General features: G+C 42.0%; 1 protein-coding gene across 4 annotated transcripts in view; it reads left to right on the plus strand.

Annotated features, from left to right (window-relative positions):
* The window catches only part of GRIA1 (glutamate ionotropic receptor AMPA type subunit 1), a 233476-nt gene that overhangs the window by 198001 nt on the left and 20170 nt on the right, over nucleotides 1-15305 (plus strand). For all 4 annotated transcript variants that reach the window (XM_063120901.1, XM_063120902.1, XM_063120900.1 and 1 more), the window contains exons 12-13: nucleotides 9586-9784; nucleotides 11069-11316. In XM_063120901.1, the coding sequence (XP_062976971.1) occupies nucleotides 9586-9784; nucleotides 11069-11316 (447 nt within the window). The remainder of the gene's footprint in view (nucleotides 1-9585; nucleotides 9785-11068; nucleotides 11317-15305) is intronic.

Genomic DNA, 15305 nt, shown 5'->3' on the forward strand with positions numbered 1-15305 from the left:
TTTGCCACTGAGTTCACCTGTGCCTCAAGTGACAGTTCTGGATCAAAGAGCACCCCCAAACTACAGACACGATCCTTTAGGGAGAGTGCAACCCCGTCCAGGACAGGGTAAACATCACCTCGCCGGACAGATGGTTGGTTGGTTGTTACCAATGTAGTCTCCACTCCATTCTCTATTTTTTTTTTCTTTTGGCATCAGGAAGGGGTTGATTTAGTGGGGACATGGATGGGTAGGTATTGTGGTCATTTATTTGCAGTTCTATACTACCCGTATTGGATAGTTCACAAAGATTAACTTAAATATTATAAAATGTTAGAATCATCTAGACAAGATGTGAGCAACTTTGGGAGGTCCGGGGGTCATTTCCCCCCACACACACCCATTAGTCTGTCCCCCCTCCGGCAGTGCCAATAATAATAATAAAATATATTTTTAAATGGCATCTAGAGCAGCTACAGAGTGCCCAAGGGTCAAAATTAGCTGCTCCTTGGTAGATACAGAGCACTAAAAGGGTTCAAAATGCAGCTCAGGATATCTCCCCCCCCTAACAATTTTTTAAGGCAGTGGGGGCTGCATTTGAGCTCTGCCTCTTGTTGCCCACCCTTGATCTAGAAGCGACACATGTAGCGTTCTTTATGGCCCTTAGAGTAAGGCATGGGGTGGGTGGGTCCTCCAGAGAGCCATGCTGACTGCTCTCCTGCTGCAATTGGCACAACTCTCTGGAGCCAATGTCTTGCCCTGAGGGTCCTCCTGAAGGCAAATGCCACAGCAGAAGAGCAGCTGGCACCAGCGGAGGCTGGGGGCTCTGATTTCAGTTGGGCTGTGAATCCATTCTGGGTTTCAGCCAGAACCAGCTAAAGCTCTAAATGAGTTATCCAAAGTGTGGAACCCTATTCCCAAAATTGTTCAGCACCTTGAATAGCTCCTTTAGAGTTTTGGCTGGTGCTGACTGAAACCCAGAATGGATTTATAGCCCCACCGAAATTGGAGCCACCAGCCTCCAGAGAGCCTGGCCTAGATGCGTCGCTCTGAGGGATCCTTCCTCAGAGTGAGGCATTGGCAGTGAGGTGGCCCTGGAGATTGCCTGGGTTCCACTCTGAGGAAGGGAGCAGGTGACAGTGCAGCTGGTGGGAAAAGAGGAGGAGGGTTTTGATGCGACGTCCCCTATCATAGGTAGTGGGAGGTTTGTTCTGAGCATGACACGATGTACTATATAATAATTATTTCTAAATGTCTGTCTATACATATAACTTTGCAAATGTTGTGCAGATCACTCTCCTCTTTTGTCCTCTTTTTTTGGTGACACATTTCCTCTCTTTGGGGTGAATCATAAGTAGCCACCCTAAACCCGAATCATCATTTCCCATCAGTCTGCAGTTGGCTTAATTACACATCATTTGCTCATTCAGTAAAAAAAAGAAGAAGGGGGGAAGCTGTGCCCAGTCTGGTGCAGATCCAAATAAATTATAGTTGTTAATAGAAATTGTGAAAATTTTCTCATGATGGGTGAGAGGAGAGAAAGAATGGATTTAAGTCACTTCCAATCCAGCCAGTGTGGTTTTCGCACTTCTTGCTTGCAGGTGAACATGCCTTTTGTGGAACTTGACTTTGTGCCTTACAACATGGCAATCTTCCTTGGCTCAGGACTTTGGGCCATAATGAGAACCCCCTTAACTGTGCTATTCCTACAATCTGAGTGTAGGAATACACTGGGCAATTGGCACAAACCGGGGGGGGGGGGGAACATGGCAATTGGCACAAACAGTGCCATCTTTTATCCCAGGATGTTCTGCCCCATGACAAGAGGTTATACAACATGCCATTTGGCATTTCCATTTCCATTGTAGCTGGGTAGCAGAATGGTTGTAGAATGCATGTTTGGAAGTAAAACAGTTTAACTTTGTCGCCAATAAATGGCGGCTGGGTGGGTGGGAGATGCTTGTGTGTTTTTCTTCTCTCCATTTTGCATAAATTCACTCTGTGACAAATATGTCAGTTGACTAACTAAGACTTTATTAAAAATGAGTTCAACGGGAAATCTAGGAAATCTTCTCTAAGCAGTCACAGCTTTAGAACACCAGATTTGCCTTTCTAATTAAAATGCTGTCAGTTTTAAATGTAATTCTACACAGGAAACACGTTCTAGCGAAATGGGGCCGGAGGAGGGGGCAAAAAGCCCGAAAAGCTGCTCAAACAATTTTCAAAGAGATTTATTTTGTATATTTCATGATGATCGTGTTCATCTTTCTATCTTAAGTGCATTCAGCTGGAGAATTGGTGCCTTTGGTAATAAGCTGTCAAAGTTGAATGCACAGTACTGTTCGTTTCAGTTGCCTTCTGCAGGGGATAAGATCAAAGGGCAACCTGTCTGATGTGTGTGAGGTTGCGTTCTGTTTGGGGGCGGGGGAGTTCAAAATGAGAGATTAGCGGATACAGGTCTTTATTGTGGAAAGAATGAATCCGTTAAGGAGAAAAGCAGAAACAAGAAGCCCAGGAATAATTTAAGAAGAGGGCATTTTTTTAAAAAAAAGGAAGGAAAGAAAAGAACATAGAAAAGAAAGCACCACCACCTTGATCTTTAAGCATATCCTCCTTGGAATGACTACCTCAGGGAAGATAAAAACAAGGGTAAATAAGGAAGAAAGTTCATTGACATGGCTTCATCCCACATACCCGTTTCCCTCGAATTATCCCCATAGCGTAAAGCTGTCATCATTGTTGTTGTTAGCTAAATCACACCCCAGGCGGCAGCGCTCCTAAGATCCTTTGCATACTAGGAAAGGGTTTAAGGGGGAGAAATCTAAAAAATCATAAAAAATCAACGGATGACCCAATCTGATTCAATTTTGGTGTGCTTAAAGCCCTCCTTAATATCTATTACTGTGCCAATTTTGATGTATTTATCTTTAAAACTTACACAGATGTAAGCATTTGTTTAATTTGTACTTTAAACATATCAAATCATCTTCCTGCACCCCCAGTGGCCACTCGGAGAACAACAAAAGATTCGCTCCTAAAGGGGTAGTAAAATACGTCAGTCCTTTTGACTAAGAAGCGCAATTAAAGCAGGATGCATGGGAGTGCTTCACAGTCAAAGTAGATTATAAACTGGAAAACTTCAGAGTCCATTGCACGGAATTCGCAGTGATTGCACAGTATAACGCAGGTGTGATAAAGATAACTATTTGGCCAAGAGTTTTAAGATTTCTGCATTGCAAGGAGCAACTAAGAACTTAAAATCCCTACAATAAGAATAAAATGTTGGAATTGATCACTCGGCAGAACAATATTCATGCATACTGTGAAACAAGCCTTTGAGTCTACCCACATCAGGACTGAACAACTTGCAGACCTCCGGATGTTTTGGTTTTGACATCCCTTAAAAAAAATGATGATGCTCAGTTGGCAAACCCATCCTTATGTGTTTGATCAACCAAATGGAGATGAAGAAGAAACTGTAAGGACCAGATCACCTGCTTTTATACCTTTAACAGCAGCTTGATCTATAGACACGGGCAGATTAAGCTTTTCATGGCAAAGAGATAGGAATTACCATGTGGATTAAGTGGATTAAGCTGCTCTTAAAGGTACAGGTGCAGGGGCCAGTAAGAAAGTCAACAACAATATGCAGCAGGAGTGAGCAGAAGGTAGATCTCCAGATGTTTTGGACTTCAACTCCCAGAAACCCCTGCCACCATGGGCAAAAGGAATGCTGGGAGCTGAAATCCAAAATATCTGGAGATCTCCTTTCTACCCACACCTGCTATATGGTCTCTGTTTCCCAGGGTGACCCTATGGAAAGGAGGACAGGGCCCCTGTATCTTTAACAGTTGCATAGAAAAGAGAATTTCATCAGATGTCATTTGTATGTATGCAGCACCTGGTGAAATTCCTTCTTCATCATAAAAGTTAAAGCTGCAAGAGCCCTGCCCTCTTTTGTATCTGGTCACTCTAGTATAGCTCCTGCAGTTTAAACTGCTGTGATGAAGAGGGAATTTCACCAGGTGCCGCATGCACACAAATGACACCTGCTGAAATTCCCTTTTCTACACAACTGTTAAAGCTACAGGAGCCCTGTCCTCCTTTCCAGATGGTCACCCTATTTCATTTCCTGATGCAGCAAGTCTAATAATGTAGAGGACCCAGATGGCCAATCTGATGATTTCATCTGAAGAAGTGCATTGGTTTTCTCCCACATCGAGTTATCCAAATATTAATTAAAGCTTTCCTCTGCATAACTGTCACCTCCACTCACTGCTTTCATAGATCTGATTCTAAGGGGTGGGGGGAGCTCCTTAATTCAAGCATTCTCTGTGTCAATGAAAGAGAATAAATTCAAAGGTCAGATGCACAAATCCAAAGGTCAAGATTTATGACACAACCCTTTGGGAGTACTAAGGTGAGCTGAATATAACCATTATTCCCTAATGGTCAAAAATGTTTAGAAGGAAACAGTATTTGGACACAAAACAGGTAAACCTTATGTTTCAAAAGTGGTGGGGGATACATTGGGAGTGCCTATACAGAAGTGGGGTACTGCTGCAATAAGCAAAACCCCGTGCTTTTGCTGTGTCGGGCTGTTGGTGGCTAATCCCAATGCAGCAACAAAAGCGTGGGGGTTCTGATGGCCGGGCCCAGCCCCTGCCCTCTGCCCGGGCAGACAGTGACCTATCAGGGTTTGTCATCTGCCAGGACATGTCTCTGCTGCAATTTTGGAGTGAGGATAGATGGCAGATGTGCTGTACTTGCCTCTCTCCGGAGAAAAAAGTTGAAGTAAGGCCCTGACTTTTTTGCTTTGCAGCTTCATGGGAAAGCTCTGCAATGACTGTGAGGTGGCTAGAGTGTTGTATAATTGATGCAGCGCCACCACACAGCCACCCCAGGGCTTTTGGTGCATATAGACAGCCCCATGACCACCCTGTGCAAAAGGATCAATACCTCAAGGTATTCATGAGGGATACTTGAAATCATATCACAAAACTAAACTTCAATGTATCAGAAACAGGGGAAATCAATGAACTCTCTTGTAAATAATGATGCCTCCAAGGCAGAATTTATTAAATATCAATGAAGTGCCCATGCTGCTGCTACTGATGATGGTGGTGTGTGTAGAATCCATATATACATGCATTTGCACATGCACACAACTTTGCTCTCATGGTGGCCAGGCATGACCAGTTGTTGTTGATCTTAATCATTATTTATTCCACTATATAATGGATAAGGCTATCAATGGCTACTTGAGTACTTGTCCTGATAGGTATATGCTACCTCCAGAATGAGAGTCAGTATGCCTATGTATACCAGGTGCTGGGAAACATGGGCAGGAGGATGCTGTTGCATTGTTAGACTAGATGGACCCTTAATATGGTCCAGCATGATTCTTCTTATGTTCTTATAATGTCCCCCAAGTATAGAGCTCTTTGTTTATCCAAAGGAGTGAATGACAGCTAAACCTGGTCATTGCCTCCTTGCTCCATGTTCCTGATTTGAATGTTCTAGGTTTGGATTCCTTCTCTTAGGCCATAGCTAGACGTAAGGTTTATCCCAGGATTGTTCTAGGGTCAAACCTGTTCATCTAAGTGCCACACCAGGGCATCCAGTGCTCAGGCAGGGACAAACCCGGGATGATCCTGGAATAAACCTTAGGTCTAGCTACACCCTTAGACTTCACTCCTCCTGAACCTAACCTTTGTCCTTTGCCCGCAAGATCCTGCATGTGTGTAAACAGTGCTTAAAATGCTTTGCTTCCCTTCCCTTCCCCTACTCCCGTACCATCTTCAATACATTGTCTTATACCACCCATCCCAATTTGTTAACTGCCTTCCAGCTTGGGTGTTTCGTCGTCGTCTTCTTCTTCTTCTTCTTCTTCTTCTTCTTCTTCTTCTTCTTCTTCTTCTTCTTCTTCATCATCATCATCATCATCATCATCATCATCATCTCTGAATGAGACATTGAAAATTACATATTTCATGTATGGTTGTTTAAATCTAAGCAGAGGAACATATTGGCATGATCAGTCGGCATGTGATCACGTATGTATGGAGCTTTTTAGGAAACAATATCACAAGTGCTGCTCAACTGTTCAAAGCTTCCTTTCACCCCCAAATAATTGCAACAATAGTCAATCAAGCAGCATGAGACATCCACAACCAACAGGCAGTCATCCTACTGGGATTCTGTGATTAAGAATCAGGAAACTATCTTTGTGGTCTAAAGGCAGGGATCTAGTGAACTGCAGCTGAGGGAATTTACGTCATACAAATATCCTGATTTCAGAGAGGAAGAAAAGCTGTAGAATTTGCAGCTGGAGATGAATGTGTTGATTTGGCATGGAAATGTAGCTTGTCAGATTGAAGTGGCCTTCATCCGCAGATATGACGGTATTAAACACTAGCTGGTTATTCTTGTTTGGTACCCTCTGTGCTTGTTACAAGTGTTTCCAGTTGACAGACAGATGTCTGGGAGAAAGAGCCACAGAGGACTGGGGGAAAAACTGATGTGAGGCCTGCAGAGAAGAAGCCAATGGGCAGAGAAAGAAACTTAGGCAGGATCTATACTACTGCTTTATAATGGTATATAATGGTATTGACAACTGTTGCGGCTCATGATACATTCCATATACTATTTTCAAAACGTTTTCAAAGTGTCATATCCTGCTTGGTGTAGATCTGGCCTTAGTTTAAAGGCTGTGGGATTCTGAGCCCAGGACATAAGAAATGAAGCAGAAGCAGTGGAGAGGTTAGATTTTACTTGTTGATTTGAACTATGCATACCTGTCTTGGATGCACACCTGTGGTTTGCCTTTATTTATGCAAATTTGCATCAATTATTCAAGCATTCAATGCACTTGACATGATGTTGGGCAAGAACTGGGGTGGTTGAAAGCAAGGGAGACAGAAAAACTAAGACTATTGAGAATGAGTCCTCTCATATTTCAAGGCAGACTCAAAGTAGGCCTGCACCAAATTGGGGCTATCCATTTTCTGGTGAGAAAGATGCCATGGAAGTATGGGTGTTATGAAGTTGTCCCTGAAAGTATAGCTGCGGATGAGGGAGGGTAGTATACCTTTGGGGAGAGAGAGAGAGAGAGAGAGAGAGAGAGAGAGAGAGAGAGAGAGAGAGAGATGATGATGCAAAATCATGACCTATCCTCTTGGCGAAGCACTTACCCAAAGAGAGGGGTAGAGATTTGTGCAGACGTTGTGCTACAGACTGCTTCCTTTAAGTGGATGTTGCTGTTGCCACTTTAAGTAGGTAATTGAAGTATGATGGTCCTCTGTCCAGACAGCGAGAATTTTGCTGTCCATTCCACTACAGATGTGTCCTACTTAAGGACACATCTTGTGTCCTACTTTACAGGGAAATTCCTCTATTTGAAAGCATCCTGAATTTCAGCCTTCACCAACCTGGTGCCCCCCAGCTGTGTTGGACTGGGTTGTTGGCTGCACTGGCTGGTGAAGATGGCAGTTGTTTGTAATCCTACATATCTGGAGGGAACCAGGTTGGCAAAAGTCCTATTTGAAAGTCAAATTTAAAGACAAAGAACCATAAGAAGGGGGAGCAGAAGACCTGAAGCTACCCATCAACTATTAGCACCTGAACAACAGACTGAGTAGGCAAACAGTGTTTCCCTGCTATGGTGAGATGTCTTGTATTTTTATTTAAATTACAATAATTATGTCTAAATCTGCATATATATTAGCATATGCAAATCTATCTATCTATATTTCTTTTTTGTTGACGCTTTTCTGCTTTTGGCAGGGGGCAATGCGTAAGCAGCTACTCTGACTCACTTCCTTTAAAATAGCTGAACATTTTAGATCCTGTTTGTGAGCCCTGCTGAAAGATTGCCATATTTGGAGGTTCCTTTTCATACAGGGTAAAAATGTTTCCTGAAAAGGGGTCCCCTGTTTTGGCTTAGCTTAAGACTTTTGTGCTAACCAGGCCACCACAGGCAGAAATTGCCCAATTTTGCAGTTCTTTACACTCCAAAGTATACTTCAATTGCCTTTTTGTATTTTACTTCTTTGTATTGTGAAGTTTTTTGTGTGCTTACCTATGCATTTGTAAAGTTGATATGACCATGATGGTTGAAACAACAAATAAACAAACTACTTTAATTGCCCTAACTTTATGACTTGACCACCGTAATTAAACAGCTGAGCAACATTGGTCTTAAAATCAACAGATGGCAGTTCATTTTATTTTGTTTGGTTAGGGCAATTGAATGATTACTGCACCTGGGATGGGAAGTGTAGAAGATGTAGTTTTAAAAAATGAGGATTTCTTGAGATCCTCAATTCTGGGCCCCAAATGCCTGGCATTTAAAATTTTAAAACTACCACACAATATACACAGTTTGTAGGTTAGCGAGACTAGGGATTTTATAGTAGCAGGGTGTTTATAGGTCAGGCTCCCAGAGAGCTGAGAGGCCTATTCAAGAGACATATACAGAGCCAAGACCTTGGCACTACATTATTCTCTTTTCATTTTCTTTACAAATCTTTACATGTGGGCGTGACATCCCGGGAGGAAGGAGGGTGTCACGCCCGCCATTTTTTAAATTTTTTTTTAAAGGAGATGAAAGCACGTACGCTCCAACTAAAATGTAAGATCTTTTTTTAAAAAAGCCCCGACCCTCTTTCCCCACCCCCACCCCCGATTCTTCCTGGCCTGGTGCCTTCCATCTAATGATCACCGCTACTTGCGAGGAGGAGGGAAGAAGCCGGGATGGGCGGCCACACCTTCCGTGGTCTCTGGATGATCCCGAAACCACAGGAAGAATTGGGTTTTCCCAGGGATTATTTATCCCTGGGAAAACCCGTTCTCATCCCTCCTTCCTCCTGGAAGTCCCTATGTGTCATTTGGACACGCAGGGATTTAGTCATGACTAGCCCAGATTTTCGGGCTGGTATAGAAATAGCCTTAATAATTCAATTCTTCCAGTGCTTCTTATGGTTATCTTTTTCATCTGGTAGCCCACTTTTACTGGACTTAAACCAATTGAGTAAGGTTAATTTCATATAAATTTATCCCAAAATTTATTTGATCTTTCATTAGTTGTTGATGTACCAGGCACCATTTGTCTAAAGTGTCTCTTCACGGAGATTGAAGGTTACCATGTAATTAATATGTCCCTGTACCTCCATAAACTGTCATACTTGGGGATCTGTGTAGACACAAACATCTGGAAGTTATTCATCTGTGTGGAGACATGACACCTGGAAGTGGTTAATCTATGGTGGTGGTACCAAGGCAGCTTATTGTGTTGAGTAGCTGCCACCAGACAATTGAAGTTTCAAGGGGCCGCTACTTGCTAGGCATTACATATGAAGCTGGATGCCTCACACATGATATTTGATGATAAGGTAGAAAAAGTGTAATTGACTGGCAGGCTTACATGTAAGCCCAGGCTGAGGACAACCCTGCACCTGTGTTCAAGCCTTGATAAACTAATTGTGGGTGGAGTCTACCAAAATTATTCCATTAGGGCTCGTGGAGAGGCATAGTTTCGTAGACTGCACTCTATATTTATACTCCACTAATTCATCTTCGCTCTTTCTATTCTCTTTTTTTCTGTAGATCCCTATCTGGACGCATTGTTGGTGGGGTCTGGTGGTTTTTCACCCTGATCATCATATCGTCTTACACAGCCAATCTAGCTGCGTTCTTAACAGTAGAAAGAATGGTGTCTCCCATAGAGAGTGCAGAAGACTTGGCCAAGCAAACAGAGATTGCTTACGGGACTCTTGATGCTGGTTCTACTAAAGAATTCTTTAGGGTAAGAGAAATTAGTTCTGACTTCAATATACAAAGCCAAAATCTCAAGCCAGCCCAGGAAATACAGCACACACAGGGTTCTGCCAGATACCATAAATACCCTAGAAACATGGAGTAATTACACGCTTCCACAGATTACTGAGTAATTACACTTAGCAGCATCAAAAGTAATTACCCTGTGACTTTCAGCTCAGGTTTAGAGAATAATAAGTACTTGGTTAGCTCTGTAATTTAATGGTGCCATTTACCATATGTAAATACATTGATGTTACACTCAAGGGGAGCTTATGTAGCAAGGCCTCCAAAAGTGCACTTCCTTTCAGTGGTCGAATGTCCCCTGTTTCTCACTTCTCTCTAATGTTCTCTCCAGCCTGCCCACTCCACTTACGGAGAACAGTTCAAATGAGGCACTTCAATTGCTCTTAATGTTGATAACATGAGGCCATCTAATACTGAGTCAGACCATTTGACTCGGGTCTGTCCAACTAGTCTATCCACTAGCTTTCCAAAAGTCTTTCCCAGCACAGGAATACCTCTTAAATACTACAACAAAAGACTGGAGATCCCAAAGACCTCATCTAGACACACACATCCCTGCCTGCATCCATGTGTTCTGCCACTGAGTTATGGCCACACCCTGGGCAAGAGTTTAGGGACTATGCTAGTATTTCTAGCATAGTTCCTAGTATTTCACCTAAACATTTGTAGCTTTATCTATAAATTACATTTATTTATTTGATTTATACCCTGCCTTTCCACCAAGAAAATGGCATTCAAGGCACCATTTCATCTATCTACCCCACCACCACCACCACCACCACCACCACCACCAATGTACCTCCCATTCCACTCAGCTTAGTTCTTGTTCAGGGATGAGCAAACTGTAGCCCTCCAGATGTTTTGGCCTACATGTCTCAACAGCCCTAGCCAGCATGGCCAATGGTGAGGGATGATGGTAGTTGTAGGCCAAAACATCTGGAGGGCCCACCCCTGTTCTTGTTTCATCAAATATGCCATTGTGATCACAGAATTTGCAGAAGCATATCTGTAGAGTACTGATTTATCTAATACATTTCTCCACATACCTGACAACAGTTAGTAGGGGTTGTGTTGAGGCTGTTCACCTCTGTGAATCAGCCTTCTTCAGTCACGAGTACTTTCTTCTCTTTAGCTATGCAATGTGTAGGCACACAGCCCAGCAAATGTGTGTCTTCCTTGGTGTATGAATCTCTGCTCTGTGTATTAACACATGCTAAGAGCAGTGGATTTATGCTATTCTGGACAGAGATCTAAAATAGCGGTTTTTGAGAAGATGTGGACGTACATGAAGTCAGCTGAGCCCTCTGTTTTCGTGCCGACAACAGAAGAGGGGATGAAGCGTGTGAGGAGATCCAAAGGGAAGTATGCCTACCTGCTAGAGTCCACCATGAATGAGTACATTGAGCAGAGAAAGCCATGTGACACCATGAAGGTGGGAGGTAACTTGGATTCCAAAGGCTATGGCATTGCAACGCCAAAAGGTTCGCCACTGAGGTAGGTAGACTGAACGCATTATTCAATTTCCTGCAGCCCAAGCAATCAATGCATCCATAAACGTGCCACCAGTCTCAATTACCATGATATAGATAATGAAACTGGGGGAGGAGGGAAGGAGGAAAAATTAATGATAAGCTGGGATGTAAACTGGCAAACTACTGCTTAACGGTGACAAGAAAGACCAATTTTTCAAGGGCTGCTTAATGCAGTGACCTCATTTCTCTATATTCTAGTCTCTGTAAATATGGATGCAACTGTGTATAAACAAGAGGTTGTGTGACATATTGGCTACCGACGAACAGAGCATTACTTTGATGCAACGTACATGCTTGTTTTGTGGTGCATGACAATTGTGCAGTGTATATTACAGCCCTTGTTTGGATTCAAACTTAAAAGAGATTCTAGTGGTAAAAAGTATTTGGATGTGTGTGTGTGCATGTCTGAACAAAGAGATGCAAATCTGTATAGGACAAATAAATGGAAAAGCTAAGTGTTTTCCTTTCAGCTAGGCAATAAATCGCTGGAAAGTGTTTATGCTTAGCCTGTTACCCGTAGCAACCCACAGGGCCTTGTTAGTAAAACATACTTGGCCGAAGTGCTGGAGTAGAAGGTACAACTAGATTCACACACTAGCAACAACATAGCATATACCCAGAGCATACAACAGGCATACAAACAAATGCACAACAGTGATAACATCATAAGCTAAACACAGGTTAGGTAAAGACAGAAAGAACACAGCGATATTCATGATGCATTCACCACACAGAGAAAAGGCATTGCACACTACATCCACACAATTATTAGCATTGCTATGGCTATCAATCCATTTTCTCACTAATATCATACTCAGTGAGTTGCATGCAGAGTTTCAAGATTCAGGCTTTGATGTGAACCTTGTGTTAAAACCAAGGACACAATTAGCTGAGAAGATTGTTATTTTCATTTTTTAATTTGTATCTTAAAAGAATTCTGTGGTTATGGGTTTTTTAGGATATATTTAAACAACTGTGATGTTTCTTCTAAAAATAAAACAAAAACAGAAAAAATGCAAATGTTGATTCATCCTGTTCTTCAAAATATCCTTCTATTAGGAGGGTGGGTTTAGTCAGGCAAGAGAGAAATGTTTGTTCTCAATTGGCTTCCCAGTTCACTCGAATCAGCCAAGGGAGAACACTTTGTTTTTCCATTTGGTCTTTGGAACATATGGTCTCAGTTTTCTGTCTCATGATGTGTGTTGTTTGTGGTCATTTTAACTGTTAAACTAATACTATATGCTCTTCAGTCACCATGTGGCATCTCTCTCTGCTGTGGGAACCTACCCAGTCTGCTCTGTGACTGACTGAACTGATGGACCCTGTTTCTTATTTCCATCCAAATCAGCAAAACATCTGGCCATTGAAGTCAATGGGATCAGAATCAGTTGTGTAAGAGATACATTTTAAAGTGATTCCACAGAAGTGGAATTCCAGTATGATGGAATCCACCGACACTAATGGGAGTGTTATTCATTTTCATTTATTTATTACATTTCTATACCAGCCAGTAGCCAGAGATTGTATTGTGCTTAATCCATGTGTGGCTTACTCCCAAGTAAGTTCACATAACATCCAAACATGTCAACAAATTCATTGGGGATAAATTAATTGAAGAGAAACTAATGTAGAGTGAACTGGACGTGGGTACAAATGAATGCACATCTATAATTCATAGCACACACAATGGCATCTGTTGCAGTATTTTTGGTAATTCAGAATAAAAAGAGAGGAATAACACTAGAAAAGCAGTATATGGAATGCATAATGTGCACCAACAGTTATCAGTGCACTTTGGTGCTGATAAAAAAGCACTAAGGTAGATCTAGCCTTGTCCACCCAAAATGTATGTATGTTTTTTAAAACATCCTACTGATACTAAATACGATTTTATATAGTGCTGAGAAGGCAAAATGTATTGCTGGGAATAAGTTGTTCAATAGCCCCATCACATCTAGGTAGAAACCCGCAGCTCCTGTCACTTCTCTGTTGTCACTCCAACGTTGCTTCCTCATAACAGGAAGTAACGAGGCCCATTCGGTCTGGCAGGAAAGAGCAGCAACTGGACCTTTTCTAGGTTATTTTTGGGGTGCAACGAAGGCCAGAAGGGGGCGGAAGACATGCAAGAGGCAGACGGCGTCATGTGAGCAATCTGTGAGTGCCCAGTAATGAGCATGCAGTAAAACGCTCATCGGATGGAGCTTCAAATCTGAAGAAAGTAAATTAGGAGGGGAAATAAACTGTTACATGCATGCAAATAATACAATACAATTTAAGTGTGTGTGTGTGTGTGTGTGTGTGTGTGCGCGCGCGCGCACACAGAGAGAGGGGGGTCCTAATCTACACCAAGCAGGATACTGCACTATGAAAGTGGTATGGAAGCGGTATATGCCATGTGTGATGGGCCCCAACAGTTGTCAGAGCACATCAATACCACTATAAAGCAGAAGGAGAGAGAGAGAGAGAGAGAGAGAGAGAGAGAGAGAGAGAGAGAGAGAGAGAGAGAGAGAGACTATCCTGAGAAGGGAAAGTGTGGGTAGGAATGTATTCTGTAATTGGCTTTCCTTCTCAAAGTGGTAACCTTTAAATAAAGCTCCCTAGAGGCCCCATAAACTTGTATGTCGATTATTCCAAGTCATTTAAATGAATACAAATGTTCCTTGTCAAAGATTCAAGAAAACTAACACACTTCAGAAGAAATATGCCGACTAACTCCATTTTTCATCAAGGATTCTCCGACTGTCAGATACTGCAAGATGCTGCATGCTACAAAGGAGAACCAATTACTTCAAATTTAGTCTCTTAGGGGGAAAATACCATGAAGTAAACAACATATGAGTAAAGCAGAATGAACTGTGCTTAAAAAACAACAAAGGGTTACTGAGCTTTATAATAACATATATGCCCACGCAGGGATTAAAATATTATTTCAATTTATTGAGAACTGCATCTTCTTAGATTGTTAAAGAATGAGTGTACAAATGAAGTTGTGTTCTGCTTCAGAATACATAAATAATAATCTGTGCTGCATCTTCACCGCTTGCACTTAAACTGCTTACATGCTCGAGGCCCAAGATTTGATGTGTCAAACATACAATGTATATCCAGAGCAATCCCCCAGCTAGCAGATTGGGAAAGGCTGTTATAGAGGAATTGGGATTTTAACTGTGAGAGGGGAGGGGAAGGGACATAGGCTACCTGACACAGAATGATACTCTTGCTGTGCCACATAAAATTGTTGTCAGGATTTCTCAGCATCAAGAAAACATGCTGGCTGGAGGAATGTAACTGGTTTAATGTGGCTTGAGCTGTCATAATATTATAGCTTATTTTTTCATGTCTTTTAAAAACATTTTATACCCGGCCTTCCTAATATATACACACACCACCTTTTGACTGGACAATTTTCAAGGTGGTTTACAACAGAAAATAATAATAATAATAATAATAATAATAATAATAATAATAATAATAATAATAATGAGAGAGAGAAGAGAGAGAGAGAGAGAGAGAGAACACACAATAGAATATAATAACAAACATAACCCAAAAGCCCTTAGTCCCATGGCCGATGGGTGGAGCCACAGTGTACTCCATCAGTTGCAGCAACTGGCAGGTGGGGCCAAGTTGTTTTGGCAGGGAAGGGAGTAAGCGCCATGCAGCTGCTCCTTCTTTTGACAATGGATGGGACCGGTTGGATGTAAAGTCAAGGCTACTTACAGCCTTGAACATTCAAAATCCCAATAAATCCCTCCATATATCAAGTCAAATTCAAAATTATGGCCTGAAACCATAGTAACTTGCAGCAGATCAACGTTAGGGAGTTACTGAATAAAAAAGCTCTGAACATTTCCTGGGGAGAAAAGCCATAAAACCAGGACTATTAGAGAGATGGCCTTACTTTGTGCTCTTCCCAATTTTTCACACTACAGGATAATAGAATCTGAATGA

This window comes from Elgaria multicarinata, chromosome 3, assembly GCF_023053635.1.
Source record: "Elgaria multicarinata webbii isolate HBS135686 ecotype San Diego chromosome 3, rElgMul1.1.pri, whole genome shotgun sequence".
Classification (NCBI taxonomy): domain Eukaryota; kingdom Metazoa; phylum Chordata; class Lepidosauria; order Squamata; family Anguidae; genus Elgaria; species Elgaria multicarinata.